Below are 18217 nucleotides of genomic sequence, written 5' to 3' on the forward strand. Positions count from 1 at the left end.
AATCCCCAAGTGTGCTTTAGAAAGAGTTTTTTGAAAGCTTTTCATTTACTTACATGATTTTTGCATAGGCTCTGGTACTGGTCACTAAAGCCATGTGGAGTTCTTTATCCACCATGGGGATGTCATCACAAAACTCGGCCTCCCCGGTGGCATGTTTGAGACCTGATAGGTGCATGACGGGGCGTCCAACTGGATCTTGGAGGGGCTGGTGAGAATCCACACTCTACAGAGAAAGACAAGAGCTTCCCTGGGAAACTTCCATCTTCAGAAGTGGCCTGGCCAATTGCCAATGCTCCTGATTCAGGGTTGAGAAATCAGGCGGTCACCCCCAGTCAGCAAACACTGGAGTGGGTCAGATGAGCATGAGAGTTTAATGATGTAACTTGATTGGGGAGCTGTCATTTCAACTCTGTGGCAATACTTTAGATGGTGCCAATGTTTTAGCAAAATTGTGAAGTCGGTGAAGGGGTGCTCTGGCTTCTTTGGCATCTTCTTTTTCTAAGTGGTGGCCCATATCCCTGTCTTCTGGAATTCAGGGGTCTCCCTGTCTTGCTTTCTTACCTTTCTAAGGATCAGCCTGTTTACACATAAAGCCATCATGATGATAAGGCTTGGAGTGATATAATTCCTGAGAGTGGGGCACCAAAATCTAAGCCAAAAGCTTGCTTATCGACAGGAACAAGGCCTCTGGTGGGGGGCTGTGGGGGCCAATGGCAATGGAGCCCATCCAGATCTGGTCTAAACTGCCTTGTCTCCCTTGTGAGTGGCAACAAAGTATCCCTGGGAGTGTAATAAGTGGAGGAAGTGTTTATTCTGGAACTCTTCTACCTGAAGATGTGTGTGGAGTGAGTGTGGAGATCGGGTGATGGGAGGGCTTGTGCTCCAGTGGAAAATTATAGATACTTTCTCAACTGGTCTTCGAGAGAAGGGATTCAGTTGCTTGCAGGATCTCATTTTGCTGACTGGAGGTTAAACGTTTGCAATCAGGGGCTGGAGACTGACCCTTGCTACTGTCCTGGTCTGTCCTTCCCCCACACCCAGCCAAGCTACTCTTCAAGCATTTGCCCAAAGAACGGCAGTTGGAAGAGACTCTCGGGTATTAGTTGGATGGTCAAGCTGCTTCAGGTGACTTTGGCCTGAGGGCATCCAGCTTCAGTAGCTTGGGTCTGATCTTAGATCCAGGCTTTCCCTGCATAGGCCTGAAACAAAGGGCCAATGTCCTGGCAAAACTCAGAAAGTCAGAAGGGAAATGTGCAACTCTGAAGTGCTTGCTTATTCACACAGCTATCACTGTCTCTTAGTTTCTCAGTTTCCATCAGATTAAACTCACTGACCTGGTACCTTTGGACTCCCTGGGGAACCGTGCCCGGGAAGTCTTCTAGAGCGCTCAGGAATCGGTCTGAAATTTCAGGATAATGGCGGCTGTTCTGAGAGATAAACAATAAAGATAAGCTGATTAGTCTATGATTCAACTGGGCTTTGATTTATGTGAAAAGGATTTGGCGAAGGTCACCGAGAAACCATGAGTTCAGGTAGCAGGGATGATGCAAATCCGCAGCGCCTCCCAGACTCTCACTTTGGCAAATGCTCCTTGCCCTCCCTCCCTTTCCACACTAGGAGGACCTGGACAGACTGGTTGAATCTGATCCTTGAGCCAAGCTAGCCCAAGGAGGGAGAGGCCCTCTGGCAGAGAGCTGGGCAGAGGCAGCAGGAGAATCAAGAAAACTGAGGGCTGGGGGAGCCCTTCTAGAATGAGCTGGGGTAAATAATGAGCTTAATTATTTTCCTCAGCTTTTCTGAGACAGCAGCAAGACTGGGAAGGCTCTTTGGGTGTCACTGAAACATATCTAGTGTCTTGATTCAGAAATTCAAGGGTGGCAAGAGTTATTCGAGTAAATGTGAGGGTCTTCGGCTTTCTTTCTTTAGTTCCCCAGCCAGGGATTGAACCTGTGTGCCCTGCAGAGGAAGTGTGGAGTCTTAGCTATTGGATCACCAGGGAAGTCCTGTGAGGGTTTTCATCTGAATGAATAAAAGCAGACAGTTTAGGAACATGGGGCTGTTGGGGTGGGGTGTGGTTGGGGAACATGGGTGCAAGGTGGGGTGAGAGGTGCAGTCATAGTCTGGGGAGGAATCTGATTGATTGAGCGGGGAAGAGAGAAAGAGAGAAAAAATGTTTTGCTTTGGTAACTTATTCCCGAAGTTCATAATCAGAAGTTCTGAGAAGCTACTTATATATTAGCATACAGGTGGTGCTAATGATAAAGAACCCACCTGCCAACGGAGGAGACAAAAGAAACAGGGGATAAATCCCTGGGTCGGGAAGAGCCCTTGAAGGAGGGCGTGGCAACCCACTCTAGTATTCTTGCTACGGACAGAGGAGCCTGGGGGGCTACAGTCAGGGCCTGGGGTTGCAAAGAGTCAGATGTGACTGAGCCAACTTAGCATGCACACATAAATGTTTTGACTTTTTGAAAAATAAGATTTTATTTAATGTTTCGTATTGAATATAAAATTCCAAAATAGGCAAAACTAATCTATAGTGTCATTAAGCAGATCAGGGTTGACTGGGGGCAGGGATGAGAGTGTTGAGAGCAGAGGGGCAAAAGGGCACTTTTGGGGGTGATGGAAATACTTTTGTTTGAAGTGGTGGTTGCACTGGTTTACGCATTTGTCAAAACTCTCTGAGTTTAAATAATAGGTACATTTTGTTCTATGTAATTATACTTCAACAGAGTTGATTTTAAAAGAAAAACAATTGCACACCAGAGGCAGGGATCCCATCATGTTTCCCTGCTCAGGGCACTCGGTAACCATGTGTGCACCAAAGACAGTCTGGCATCCTGAGCCTCACCCCTCAGTAAGCCTGAAGGGCTGAACCCAGGAAGAAGGAAAAGCTGGAACTGACAGTTTGCAAAAGGAATGGGGAAGGTGGGAGCTTATGCTGCCAGGAGCCCATAAAAGCCAGAGAACTTACAGGCACAGGGAACGGCTTTATGAGCTTCTTCAGTTCCTGCAGAACTTGTAGGTAGAACTTGAAGAAGAAGCTGACTACCAGAGTCCTCTTGAATTCCACCCTCCCACCTGGAGCCCAGCCTGGGAGGGAGACTTCATCCAGGAGCCGCCTGCAAGCTTCATCCAGCATCAGCTCATCCCACTGCCTGGGAGGGTTGGGGGCAGGAAGGAACCAATGAGAAAAGTCAGTCTCCATGACCAGAGGTCTCTGTGACTAGAGGCCTGTGCTAGATGGTTCAGAGACCCCAGGGTCTCACTTTATGAGTTGGATGGAAACTTAGAAATCACTTAAATAAGCTGTTCAGGGAAACCGAGGCCTGGGAGGCTGCGCTAAGTAGCCTGGACATGCTAGAACCCAGGCATTAAATAAAGAGAACACTATGGCCAATTCCATGGTGAACTGGACAGTGCTCAGACTTGGACACTGCCTTTGCTGAGAAGGAAACAGAGTGCCCCTGAGCAGTGGGAGCGATGGGGAGCGCTTGGATGCCGCCTGGTGTAGGTTTGCCAGAGCGTTGATGTGCACAAGAGCACTGGGGCTGAACGCCTTCCTGGGCCATTTTCATTGTACACCTCACCCAAAGGGTTGTGCCTTATTAATCAAAGTCAAATGAGGTTAGAGTCATTTAGGAAAATTACAGGAAGAACAAGCAACGATTCTACATATAGGAGTTTCCATCTTTCCACTTTTTTTTTTTTTAATGTCAAGCTTCACCATCAGGGTACAGGGTTTGTCGCTTACCTCCCTAGGAGCTGCTGGCAGGACTTATGTGCACTGACTGTGGCAGCCCCGACCCCTCCGTAGGTGATGCTCAGGTCCTCGATGATGTCTGTGCCCTCTTTGAAGAGGACTCGCATGCCGGCATTCACGTCGGGCAAGGCGTTGTGCTGGCACTGAGCCTGTCGGAAGGCTGACACGAATTCCCACTGTGGAGACAAAGACCATTTGGAGTTACTTGATATGTCAGAACTAAGAGTGAGTTCTTGCTTCTTGGTGCCACTAATTAATCACTCAGACTCAATCGAAAGGGACACAAAGGACATTTGGCACAGTTTGAGGACAATTTGGCTGCCTCTTTGTTCAAAGTGATGTGCTCCCAAAGGTCCATCTTCAACACCCCATACTCTCAATTAACAGGGTCACTGTGCACTTTCCCACTGGGGCTGGGATGCCTCTGCAAGGGATCCCTGCATCATTTCCACGTGCTCTCATTTCCAGGTGCCATTAAGGCTAGTCTCCAGACCCTTTGTCCCCCATGAGGATGGAGGATCCCTCCAACACAGGTGTTTGGAAGGTGACTTGGAGAAGGAAATGGCAACCCACTCCAGTACTATTGCCTGGAAAATCCCATGGACAGAGGAGCCTGGTAGGCTACAGTCCATGGGGTCGCAAAGAGTCGGACACGACTGAGCTCACTTTCTTGCTTGCTTGCTTAAAGTGTGAAAGAGATCCACTGGATTTCTTGCTTTGTAGATACTACCCCTTTTCATTCTGTAAAGTTCATAAAGGTGCTGAATAGAACGTTCCAACAGTGGACTAGGAAATTTTCTATCAGGGACAAGAGTCAGAAGGGTGATGGCTCCCCCCATGATCCTTGGCCCAGGACCACTGGTGTGGTGACAAAGTTAACAGAGATGGCCGCTGCCTTGCATGTGTTTCCATGCTTTTGGCCACCGGGGGCACTGTGTGTGGGTCGGCCTGTTTTTCTGTCTGGGTCTCTTACACTGATCCACACTGGACTGGGAACACATTTCAGAGTTTCCATTCCCAACGAAAAAATGAATGAAGATCATACTTGGCTGAAAGCATGACTTAATATAAGACTTCCTGCATGACCCTCCTGGCTTTGGGTCTCTCTGTGTATCTGTTGTGTTGCCCCTCTTGGGAAGACTGGTCTCTGAGATTCAGGTACACTTTAGGGGAGAAGCATCAGGAACAGGGAGTGAGGACAGAGGGTCCCCTCTGTAGCCAGCTGCGTGGCCACATCTCCCCCAGGGATCATGTGTTAGGCGCTCCTGGTCTTCTGAACTGTTGGGATCAGCTCAAGTGGGCAGTGGGGAGGCCTAGCCCCAGCCTCCATCTCCTTGTGGGTCAGGCAGAGAAGCTCGTTCCACAGCCAGAGAACTTTAATTTCTGCCTCCCAGATCTTGGACACGAGCGGGTGTGTGAGCATGAGTGCAGGCTGGGCAGGCCCCACCCCACAGCTGAAACAACAACCCCAGCTCCACGCCGCCCAGAGCTGCTGGCCCGAGGGTGGCTGCGGGCCTTGGTGCCGCGCCAGGCCACGAAGGACAGGAAACAGGTTTTCAGGGCAGACTTATTTTCCTTCCATCTGTTTTGAAACATCTAAAGATGACTGGCCTCAGTTATAGAAAGAGAAAAACAACTCTTAGGTCTTACCTTTTGAGAGTGAGGAATATACACAGACTCCAAAATTTCCTCTGGCTTCAGGTCTGCACTTGCCAACCCAGCAAGAAAATGTTCACTTAGAGGAATCCGCCGTGTGCCTTCTGTTGAAGAAAATGACATTTCTGCACAGTTGCAACCAGGAATGCAAGACTATTCTATACTCTTAAATGTCAGCAGTGGAGAAGAAAAGGTCACCTTCCTCGCATGGAGCAGAGTGGGGATCTGAGTGTGGTGGACCAGCCTCCGACCCGTCCTCCTCACAGGGAAGGGTGGTGGCAGCTTCATGACATTTACTTTTTTTTTGGTAGCTCTGTGGATCTTGTGGGGTCTTAGTTCCCTGACCAGGGCTTAAACCCAGACCCCAGCACTGGAAGCACCAAGTCCTAACCAATGGACTGCTAGGGAATCCCTAGGACATTTACTCTTGTTAGCACACATGCTATGTGAACTGGGTCTCTTCCTGTCCCCAAGGCCTACCAGACCTGTTTTTATCTTTCAGCAGAAACTGTTGAACTAAATCTAACTTGTTCAATACTATGATCAAAGTCAGGGCATAGCTTAAGCTGAGAAAGGGTTTGTTTCCAAACAGAGCTCTATTAACTGTATTAACTCTATTAGCTGTTTCCAAACAGCTCCATTAACAGAGCTCAGATTATTGGATTTGCTTTTTGTTTTTGCTGCTGCTGTTGGCTTCTAAACTGGATTATTATTATTTAGTTGCTGAGCCATATCCAACTCTTCTGCAACCCTGTGGACTGTAACCTGGGCTTTCCTGGTAGCTCAGCTGGCAAAGAATCTGCCTGCAATGCGGGAGACCTGGGTTTGATCCCTGGGGTGGGAAGATCCCTTGGAGGAGGCCATGGCAATCCACTCCAATATTCTTGCTTGGAGAAACCCCATGGATAGAGGAGCCTTGCAGGCTACAGTCCATGGGGTCACAAGGAGTTGAACACGACTCAGCGATTAAGCACAGTACAGGACTGTAAGCCTGACAGGCTCCTCTGTCCATAGGATTTCCCCGGCAAGAATACTGGAGTGGGTTGCCATTTTCTCCTTCAGGGTATCTTCCCAACCCAGGGATGGAACCCAAGTCATCTGCATTGGCAGGTGGATTCTTTACCACTGGGCTCCTGGGAAGCTTTCTAAGCGGGATACCCATATCTTTAAAGCAATGTGAACAATTTGCAAAACCTCCTTTCAGCCCCATTGTCACCACATGGTGGTGATGGTTAGAGCAGTCCCCTCTGGCTTTAAAAAGTGGCTGTGGCTCCACGGGAAATGTGTGAGGAGATTGCAGCCCAGCAAATCTGACGTGCGTTCAGGTCCAGGAACAGCAGTGAGATGCTGATTGGAAGGTAGGTGTGGCTAAGACAGAGGAAGGTAGACCCCAGAGGCGCTCTTGTGGGCCTGGGCCTCCCTCCTGGGGTGCCAGCTAGCTACTGGCCTCATTGGAGCTGGGCTGAGTGCAGATTGGAGGTGGCTTTGGCAGAGCTGGGAAAACAGAGATCTTGAGCCAAAGGTGACGACCAGCATCTCAGCAGAGGAACACAGCTAGCACCGCTAGTCCTAAAGTAGAAGGCCCTGCTTGGGGGCCAGGCCATCTTTGCTATCCTGATGCCCCAGAGCCTTGGCTTCCTCTCCCTTAGTCTTCAGGGTTCAAGATGGGGTGATCCTGGACTATAGGCCTGGCGGAGCCAGCAAAACAGCTGACGGGGTCCTTCAGGGCTGAGGAATTTCCTTTCCTGGGCCCCACATGAAGCTGAATAGGAGTGTGAGGGCTTTTCCTTCGCCAGCAGGTCCCTTCCAGGATTTCTCAGTTCCCACCCATCAGGGACCAGACTATGTCAGCCAGCAATTCCCTGGGGAGGCTTATGATGCTGGTGAGATAATTCCTGGTTGGCCACACCCTGGAGTTCACAAGGGGCAGTGTGACTGCTCCCTTGCACTCCAGTTCCCTGGGTCCAGCTCAGCTCATGTGAGGGTATTTGATGGGGTGTGGGGGAGAGAGGAGGGGAGAGATGGAAAGTGGGGAGTTAGAAGACCTGGGGAGGTGGTTGGTGGTGAAGAGGCAAGCATGCCCATTGGGAAATCAAGGCAGACTGGATTCCATCCCTCACCCTCTACTGCAAGCGAAGCTAGGGGCATTGGACAAATTAGATGTGTTGTGTAAAGTATCCAGCAGAGCCTGGCACAAGCAGCATGCACTGGATGGGAGTGTCAGTCTCTTTGGAGCAGCCGGAGCCAGTGTGGGGGCTGAGCATCTTGGGGAGGCAAGGGTGGAATACCCTGGAGCAGCCCTCAAGGACTGCCCTCAGCCAGCATGCAAAATGTTGCTAGCCTTCCTCCTGCCCCCAAGGACCCCACAGTGTCGCCAGCGTGTCCTCACTAGACTTGTGACTTCTTACACGGCAACTGGAGAGGGGCCATGAGGAGGAGGAGGAGGAGGAGGAGGAGGAGGAGGAGCAAGTGGTCCTCTGGTCACAGAGAGGCTCTAGTCGGCCTCGGCACACAGCCCTGGCTGCTGCAGGCTGGCTGAGCTGTGGTTGGGGCTGGGTGTCATGTGTATGTGGCGGGTGGTACAGAAGGTGCCATCCCCTGTGTGAGGGGACTTCTGCCAGGACCCTGAGCTCCCCATGGTGGACTGAGAGCCAGAGACATGGGCTCTGACATAGCACCTCCTAAAACAGAGACAGAAATGCTGCAGGTGCTGTTCAGAGGGTTCTGGGTAGCTTACCTTCTGATGTCAGATTGAGGGTAGTGTTGCCCACAGCCAGAATTGGGTTCAGATCTGAGTAGCTGTGCCGGCTTATAATATGACCCCCTAAGGACTAAGGAGAGAGAGTTACAGTCTCAGTCATCCGATCCCTAAAATTTGAGCCCCCCGTCTCTCCCGGCACCTGCTCATGGTCCTCCCTGGTAGGTGACAGGGTCGAGAGGAGTCTCGGCCTCCTCTGCGGATGAGACTCAGCTCAGATGCTGTGAGAGGTCCCCACCCACCCACGACTCTGGATCGGGTGAGGAATGGATGGTAACGAGCACTGAAGGGCATGTGGTGTGTTTCACCTGATATCTCACCCCTTCCTGCATATTTCCTCACTCAGTCCTCACAACAACTCAGTGAGGTGAGGCCACTGTCCCCCTTTAACAGACGAAGACACGGGGGCACAGAGGAATTATTAAACTTGATTAAGATCTCCCAGGAAGGAAGGGGCAGACGGGGATGCAAAGCCAAGCACTGAGGTGCAGCGGCCAGTTCTGGGCCACTCCTACTCAGGTGGTGCAGATGGCCACAGTGCTGGCTACAAAAGTAGCCGCGGTGCTGCCTTGGGATCTCAGCCTTATCTCGGGGCCTCCTGAATTGCTGGACTTCCCGGGGGCCATGTTTAGGTCCCGGGCATCTATCATTGAGTCTCCCTTTTCCGCTTCTTGAGAGAGTCTTCTTGGATCTGGTTAAGCTTATAGCATCTCAGAACATGTCAGGGAAACGACCAGCCATTCAGCTCAGTATTCTCCTTCCCACATAGTGCCAGACTCTACAGTGACCACCCAGGTTGCAGGTGATCTGGGCTGGAACATGGGTGAGGGCACGGAACTCCCAGTACTCTATGAACAGCTTAATTTTAAAGCTCTTGTTTCCACTGGGCTGAAATCTACACCCCTGGTTTCTCACCAATCGGTCATACTTCTACTCTTGGTGATCATATGAAATATATCACACCTCTTCTCAGGAGTCTAGAAATATCTGAAGCCAGCTTTCATGAAGCCCTACCACTCCTCTCTCTGCAGTGGTTTCCAACCCCTTACTCTCCCAGCACCATCTCCTCACCAGGCTCCAGGGTGTCAGACAGAACCCATGACAGGGAATCATTTGGAATCACCTGAAGAGCTTTTTCAATAGAAACCTGTTCTCCCTCCTTTCCCCGTATCCTAAGAATTTCTAATACATCATTCGGGGGTATGTAAGGGAAGGGGTCATGTGAATTTTGAAGATCTACATCTGGATTCGTCTGAGGTTGAATCTACCGACCCTGGAGTCTGCCTCCCTGTTCTGAGTGTTACCGTCTAGCGGTGGTCTGAACAGTCTGGGCTGGGGGAGGCTACCCTCCTTGTTTTAGGTGTTTCACTTCTGCAGTCCATGGGGTTGCAAAGCGTAGGACACGACTTAGCAACAACAATGAAGCCTAAGATGAAATTAGTTTCTCTGAAGGTCTTATCATGAAATTAGTGAAACCATGACATTCTTTTCCCACTTATATTGCTACTTAGCTATATGACTGAACTTGACTCAGAGTCTTCTTTTAAATATGTTATTAAATAATGTTTGCTATATTAAATGTTTATTGTGCTGTCATTTCAATCTGCTGAGACCCATGTGCACACTGATTCTGCCAATGCCTATTTCAACACTTTGCTGAGATTAAGAGATAGGCGTAGCAGGCCTCGTGATGGGCCCAGAGGACATACAGCCATGTTCCGGATCTGCTGGCCGGCCAGACTCTTCAGGTGCTTCAGCAGCGCTCGGTACGTCTGGGTCTTCTCCTCTGGGAGTTCGGAGACCCTCTCAGCCAAGATGTCCTTGACGTGGGCCAGGCTGCAGCCAGCACCTATTGTCAGTCCTGGAAAGCAGGAATGACGGTAACAACTGGCAGGAGGCAGAATCTACTAGAATGTTCCATGACCCCTTTCGGACTGACCACAGTGAGGCTATGCCAAGCTGTTTTGTGATTAAGGGGGATGAAACTGATAACATTAAAAAAAGTCAAAGGTCTTCCAATTGCCAAGGTGATTGTGTAAATCAACAGTGCCTCCACTGCTGATTTGCCCCTCTATAGGTGGCTTTGATATTAAAAATCTTCAACACCAGTTCTAGGAGGGACACCAGCCAATCAGAATGAATACAGTCCATGCAAGGAGCTGCCTCAGGTATTACTTTGGGTGTTGTTGAGTGTGGGAGAGTGGGATTCCCAGGGAGGGGCTAGAGAGTCAGGAGAAATGGGAGAGCATCCTGGGATCAGGGCAATACTACTTGCTACTGCTAAGTCACTTCAGTCGTGTCCAACTCTGTGTGACCCTATAGACGGCAGCCCACGAGGCTCCCCCATCCCTGGGATTCTCTAGGCAAGAACCCTGGAGTGGGCTGCCATTTCGTTCTCCAATGCATGAAAGTGAAAAGTCAAAGTAAAGTCGCTCAGTCGTGTCTGACTCTTAGCTACCCCATGGACTGCAGCCTACCAGGCTCCTCTGTCCATGGAATTTTCCAGGCAAGAGTACTGCTTGCTAGTCCCTGCAATAAAGCCTTTTCTCTTCGCAAAACAAAACAAAATAAAAAAAACAAAACAAAAGAAACTACTATTCGCTAGCTGGCAAGGAAATAACTCAGAATTTAAAAACTGTTGCAGGCTTTCCCTGCAACAGTGTATAAGAATCTGCCTGCCGTTGCAGGGGACATGGGCTCCATCCCTGATCTGGGAAGATCCCGCATGCTGTGGAGTAACTAAGCCCCTCTGCAGCAACCACTGAGCCCATGCTCTAGCGCCCTCGTGCCTAGAGCTGTGCCCTGCGACAAGGAAAGCTGCTGCAATAAGAAGCCTGTGCACTGCGGCTGGAGAGTAGCCCCTACTCGTCACAACTAGAGAAAAGCCTGTGCACTGCAATGAAGACCCACCGCAGTCAGAAGAAAAATCAATAAAAAATATATAAAAAGAGAATGGCAAATATTTATATACAAAAAAACGGAGAAGGCAATGGCACCCCACGCCAGTACTTTTGCCTGGAAAATCCCATGGATGGAGGAGCCTGGTAGGCTGCAGTCCATGGGGTCGCTAGAGTCAGACACGACTGAGTGACTTCACTTTGACTTTTCACTTTCATGCATTGGAGAAGGAAATGGCAACCCGCTCCAGGGTTCTTGCCTAGAGAATCCCAGGGACGGGGAAGCCTGGTGGGCTGCCGTCTATGGGGGTCACACAGAGTCGGACACAACTGAAGCGACTTAGCAGCAGCAGCAGCATATATTAAAAAAAACTGTTGCAGTTGTACTTGTGAGTATTGATATCGATAGTAGCATGGGCTCTGGGTTTCTCTGTAGTAGGGATGTAAAGGATTCAGCTCAATCTTTGAAAATGAAGAAGTCACCCAAACCATCAGAAGGTAACTTAGTTGGCCTTGAAAAATTAATCTTCAACTTCCCCAGGGGTTTGTGGAATGAGTCACTAACACATAGGGTATGATTTGGTCACTTTCAGGGCTGGGTTCTAACTGCTGTTAGTCTGTTTTTTTTTTTTTTTTTTTTAAGCAGGTTGCAGACTGGACTTTGATTTTTCTCTTATGGATTTACCGTGGAGAATATTTCACTCTCCCACATAATTTTATTTTAATTATTATTAAAAATGATCTCTTCGTTTCAAAGGCAAACCATTCAACATCACAGTAATCCAAGTCTATTCCCCAACTAGTAATGCTGAAGAAGCTGAATGGTTCTATGAAGACCTACAAGACCCTCCAAAACTAACACCCAAAAAAGATGTCCTTTTCATTATAGGGGACTGGAATGCAAAAGTAGGAAGTCAAGAGATACCTGGAGTAACAGGCAAATTTTGCCTTTGAGTACAAAATTAAGCAGGTAAAAGGCTAACAGAGTTTTGCCAAAAGAATGCACTGGTCATAGCAAACATCCTCTTCCAACAACACAAGAGAAGACTCTACACATGGACATAGCCAGATGGCCAGCGCCAAAATCAGATTGATTATATTCTTTGCAGCCAAAGATAGAGAAGCTCTATACAGTCAGCAAAAACAAGACTGGGAGCTGACTGTGGCTCAGATCATGGATTCCTTATTACCAAATTCAGACTTAAATGGAAGAAAGTAGGGAAAACCACTAGACCATTCAGGTATGACCTAAATCAAATCCCTTACTATTATACAGTGGAAGCGAGAAATAGATTCAAGGGATTAAATCTGATAGACAGAGCACCTGAAGAACTATGCACAGAGGTTCGTGACATTGTATAGGAGGCAGTGATCAAGACCATCTCCAGGAAAAAGAAATGCAAAAAGGCAAAATGGCTGTCTGAGGAGGACTTACAAATAGCTGAGAAAAGAACAGAAGTGAAAGGCAAAGGAGAAAAAGAAAGATATACCCATTTGAATGCAGAGTTCCAAAGAATAGCAAGAAGAGATATAAGATATAGGTAGAGATACCAAGGGAACATTTCATGCAAAGATGGGCTCAATAAAGGACAGAAAAGGTATGGACCTAACAGAAGCAGAAGATATTAAGAAGAAGTGGCAAGAATACACGGAAGAACTGTACAAAAAAGATCTTCATGGCCCGGATAATCACAAAGATGTGATCACTCATCTAGAGCCAGACATCCTGGAATGTGAAGTCAAGTGGGCCTTAGAAAGCATCACTATGAACAAAGCTAGTGGAGGTGATGGAATTCCAGTTGAGCTATTTCAAATCCTGAAAGATGATGCTGTGAAAGTGCGGCACTCAATATGCCAGCACATTTGAAAAACTCAGCAGTGGCCACAGGACCGGAAAAGGTCACTATTCATTTCAATCCCAAAGAAAGGCAATGCAAAAGAATGCTCAAACTACCGCACAATTGCACTCATCTCACACGCTAGTAAAGTAATGCTCAAAATTCTCCAAGCCAGGCTTCAGCAATACGTGAACAGTGAACTCCCTGATGTTCAAGCTGGTTTTAGAAAAGGCAGAGGAACCAGAGATCAAAATGCCAACATCTGCTGGATCATTGAAAAAGCAAGAGAGTTCCAGAAAAACATCTACTTCTGCTTTATTGACTATGCCAAAGCCTTTGACTGTGTGGATCACAATAAACTGTGGAAAATTCTGAGAGAGATAGGAATACCAGACCACCTGACCTGCCTCTTGAGAAACCTATATACAGGTCAGGAAGCAACAGTTAGAACTGGACATGGAACAACAGACTGGTTCCAGATAGGAAAAGGAGTACGTCAAGGCTGTATATTGTCACCCTGCTTATTTCACTTCTATGCAGAGTACATCATGAGAAACGCTGGACTGGAAGAAACACAAGCTGGAATCAAGATTGCTGGGAGAAATATCAATAACCTCAGATATGCAGATGACACCACCCTTATGGCAGAAACTGAAGAGGAGCTAAAAAGCCTCTTGATGAAAGTGAAAGAGGAGAGTGAAAAAGTTAGCTTAAAGCTCAACATTCAGAAAACGAAGATCATGGCATCTGGTCCCATCACTTCATGGGAACTAGATGGGGAAACAGTGGAAACAGTGTCAGACTTTATTTTTTGGGGCTCCAAAATCCCTGCAGATGGTGATTGCAGCCATGAAATTAAACCACGTTTACTCCTTGGAAGAAAAGTTATGACCAACCTAGATAGTATATTCAAAAGCAGAGACATTACTTTGCCGACTAAGGTCCATCTAGCCAAGGTTATGGTTTTTCCAGTAGTCATGTACGGATGTGAGAGTTGGACTGAGAAGAAGGCTGAGCGCCAAAGAATTGATGCTTTTGAACTGTGGTGTGGGAGAAGACTCTTGAGAGTCCCTTGGACTGCAAGGAGATCCAACCAGTCCATTCTGAGGGAGATCAGCCCTGGGATTTCTTTGGAAGGAATGATGCTGAAGCTGAAGCTCCAGTACTTTGACCACCTCATGCGAAGAGTTGACTCATTGGAAAAGACTTTGATGCTGGGAGGGATTGGGGGCAGGAAGAGAAGGGGACGACCCAGGATGAGATGGCTGGATGGCATCATGGACTTGATGGACGTGAGTCTGAGTGAACTCCGGGAGTTGGTGATGGGACAGGGAGGCCTGGCGTGCTGCAATTCACGGGGTTGCAAAGAGTCGGACACGACTGAGGGACTGAACTGACTGAAGTGAACTGATAAGATCTATATCTTATATAAGATATAAGATCTTATATATCTTATATATATATATATAAGATATAAGTGAGCAATGCAAAGGAATAGAGGAATACAATAGAATGGGAAAGACTAGAGATCTCTTCAAGAAAATTAGAGATACCACGGGAATATTTCATGCAAAGATGGGCACAATAAAGGACAGAAATGGTATCTAACAGAAGCAGAAGATATTAAGAAGAGGTGGCAAAAATAAACAGAAGAACTATAAAAAAAAAAAAGATCTTCATGTCCCAGATAACCACAATGGTGTGATCACTCACCTAGAGCCAGACATCCTGAAATGCCAAGTCAAGTGGGCCTTCATCACTATAAACAAAGGTAGTGGAGGTGATGGAATTCCAGATGAGCTATTTCAAATCCTAAAAGATGATACTGTGAAAATGCTGCACTCAATATGCCAGCAAATCTGGAAAACTCAGCAGTGGCCCCAGGACTGGGAAAGGTCAATATTCATTCCAATCCCAAAGAAAGGTAATGCCAAATATTTCTCAAACTACCGCACAATTGCACTCATCTCACACACTAGCAAAGTAATGCTCAAAATTCTCCAGGCTTAAGCAGTACGTGAACCATGAACCTCCAGATGTTCAAGCTGGATTTAGAAAAGGCAGAGGAACCTGAGATCAAATTGCCAACACCTGCTGGATCATCGAAAAAGCAAGAGAGTTCCAGAAAAACATCTACTTCTGCTTTATTGACTATGCCAAAGCCTCTGACTGTGTAGATCACATTAAACTGGAAAATTCTTAAACCGATGGGAATATCAGACCACCCGACCTGCCTCCTGAGAAATCTACATGCAGGTCAAGAAGCAACAGTTAGAACTGGACATGGAACAACAGACTGGTTCCAAATTGGAAAGGAGTACATCAAGGCTGTATATTGTCACCCTGCTTATTTAATTTATATGCAGAATATATGAAGAATGCTGGGCTGGATGAAGCATGAGCTGGAATCAAGATTGCTGGGAGAAATATCAATAACCTCAGATATACAGTTGATACCACCCTTATGGCAGAAAGCAAAGAGGAACTAAAGAACCTCTTGATGAAAGTGAAAGAGGAGAGTGAAAAAGCTGGTTTAAAATTCATCATTCAAAAACTAAGATCATGGCATCTGGTTCCATCATTTCATGGCAAATAGATGGGGAAACAATGGAAACAGTGAGAGACTTTATTTTTGGGGGATCCAAAATCACTGCAGATGGTGACTGTAGCCATGAAATTAAAAGATGCTTGCACCTTGAAAGAAAAGCCATGACCAACCTAAATAGCATATTAAAAAGTAGAGACATTACTTTGCCAACAAAGGTCCGTCTAGTCAAAGCTATGGTTTTTCCAATAGTCATGTATGGATGTGAGAGTTGGACTATAAAGAAAGCTGAGTGCCAAAGAATTGATGCTTTTGAACTGTGGTGTTGCAGAAGACACTTGAGAGTCTCTTGGACTGCAAGGAGATCCAACCAGTCCATTCTGAAGGAAATCAGTCCTGAATATTCATTGGTAGGACTGATGCTGAAGCTGAAACTCCAATACTTTGGCCACCTGATGCGAAGAACTGACTCATTGGAAAAGACTCTGATGCTGGGAAAGATTGAAGACGGGAGGAGAAGGGGCCAACAGAGGATGAGGTGGTTGGACAGCATCACCAACTCAATGAACATGAGTTTGAGCCAGCTCCAGGAGTTGGTGATGGACAGGGAGACCTGGAGAGCTGCAATCCATGGTACCACAAAGAGCTGGACACGACTGAGCGACTGAGCGACTGAACTGAGAAATGAACTTGGCGCAATACGTTCCCAGTCCTACCAACATACCCACATAACTAACATCCCCTGTTGCTTCAGTGATCATAGTTAATCTAATTGCTTAGCAAAACTACTAGCTGCTTCTTATTATCTATATGCTAAGCAAATCTTGAAAGTGAAAGTGTTAGTCACTCAGTCGTGTCCGACTCTTTGCGACCCCATGGACTGTAGCCCACCAGGCTACTCTGTCCATAGGATTCTCCAGGCAAGAATACTGGAGTGAATTGCCATTTCCTCCTCCAGTGGATCTTCCCGACTGAGCGATCAGACGCGGATCTCTTGCGCTGCAGGTGAATTCGTTACCGTCTGAGCCATCAGGGAAGCCCATAAGCAAATCATGCCTAAAAGTAACTATACTGCTCCTCTGCCTGGAGTGTCTCTCAGCTTAGAGTCCATACCCTGTTTCTGCACCAGTATCTCATAAAAGGCACATGGGATCTGGTCCCACCGGTGATTGTCTATTGCTTCCCATCACCACAAGTTCCAGTAAAGCTTTAACTTCCTCAAATCTTGCCTTCCATTTGCCTGCAGGGGCACTGGGCAGACCATGCTTGTTTCCTACCATACCATTTCTCCCATCATATGGATCCAGGGCCATATTAGTAGAGAAGAAATTAGAGACAAAGATTTTTATCTGGTTATGGTCAGCAGCATCACACAGACTGGCTCGACCACCTGTTACTTGACATAGATAGCAAAGAGAAGTTCAGGGACTTCTCTGACAGTCCAGTTGTTAAAACTCCCTACTTTCACTGCAGGGTTTGATCCCTGGTCAGGGAACTAAGATCCCACATGTTGCATGGCCAAAAATAATAAATAAAAAATAACGTAATAACCTAAATTAAAAAAAGGCAGGCAATGCAGTTCAGCCCCAGGGGAGAGTAAAATGTCTGCTGTCTTCCCTATTGCTTAGGTCCTGATAAGTATGGGTTTCAGACTCAGGCTGAGTTGAGACAATCCATTTTAGAGCCTTTTGTGTGATTCTTTCCATTGCTCACAGTACCCCCTCACTTTGTGTCAGGCATGACACAACTGTACTGAGAAAATTCTATTTACTGAACTTCTATTCATATTTTATTCCACCTTTGGTCACAAAACCTAGCTTGCATTTCAGGGGTGTTGAAAAGATCTTTGTATGATCCTCAGAACATGGGTTTTATTTTAACTCCATGTTTTTCAGAGTTTGAGGGTCAATGGGTTTAAGATGCACTGACTTCCTGTAGCACTTACTGTACTAAAGATTTTGAGGGTGGAGGGGGGAGTATATCTAGCCAAACAAGTAGGTGACATGGATTAGCACACAAAATGTAAACAAACGCAAGCTGTCACAGATATTTATTTCCTGGGGTTGCTGGTGATGGTGGTGGGGCACAGCTGGCTCTGGTGTAACCCTCCCATACAAGTGTCCTTCACTCCTCTGGGCCTCAGGAAAAGCTTGGGCATCCTGAGAAAGGTCCCTGGAGCTTCTAGAGGTGACTCACACCTAAAGTTTAAAGGGCCCCAAGAAAAACACATGGTTAAGATTTTAGAATCTGCCTCTATCTTGCCTGCTGAGTCTAAACTGACAAAGAGCCAGTTGAAGAGCCAGTGGGTTGGGCCTGGGGGGACAGGGAATGGCAGTAACGATGGGAGTTCTGGATTGGACATGGGAGATGTGTGCCTTGGTGACCGGCCACCAGCCAGTTTGTAGACCTTGGGCCAGATCTCTTTCTTTTTGTCCTGGCCCTGTTGGAGGAAATATAGGGGGCCTGGTGGGATGGAGAAAGTCTCTCCCCTCCTTCAAATAGAGGAGCATGTTTTCATCTATTTGGATTTGTTTGAGGACTGAATTGTGATGCTAAAACAAGTTTGAAAATCACGGGCTAAACCATGGGCCTGGGGTGGAGATGAGGAAAAGTGTTGTCCTGTCTTGACTGTCTGCTTAAATTATTAGGCACTAATAATTTATTATTAAATTATTAGCCACTGGACCACCAACAGACTTTATTGGTGGTCCAGTGGCTAAGGGTTGTCCAGTGGCTAAGACTGCTTTGCCAAAGCAGGGG

At 47.2% G+C, this 18217-nt stretch overlaps 1 protein-coding gene across 4 annotated transcripts in view; it reads right to left on the reverse strand.

Annotated features, from left to right (window-relative positions):
- LOC102188176 (aldehyde oxidase 2) overlaps positions 1-18217 on the reverse strand; it is an 82364-nt gene that overhangs the window by 43206 nt on the left and 20941 nt on the right. For all 4 annotated transcript variants that reach the window (XM_005676342.3, XM_005676340.3, XM_005676341.3 and 1 more), the window contains exons 11-17: positions 9887-10038; positions 8157-8250; positions 5414-5523; positions 3755-3939; positions 2975-3158; positions 1335-1427; positions 54-223 (exon numbers count right to left, since the gene is read on the reverse strand). In XM_005676342.3, the coding sequence (XP_005676399.2) occupies positions 54-223; positions 1335-1427; positions 2975-3158; positions 3755-3939; positions 5414-5523; positions 8157-8250; positions 9887-10038 (988 nt within the window). The remainder of the gene's footprint in view (positions 1-53; positions 224-1334; positions 1428-2974; positions 3159-3754; positions 3940-5413; positions 5524-8156; positions 8251-9886; positions 10039-18217) is intronic.

The sequence above is a fragment of the Capra hircus genome, chromosome 2, assembly GCF_001704415.2.
Source record: "Capra hircus breed San Clemente chromosome 2, ASM170441v1, whole genome shotgun sequence".
Taxonomy (NCBI): Eukaryota; Metazoa; Chordata; class Mammalia; order Artiodactyla; family Bovidae; genus Capra; species Capra hircus.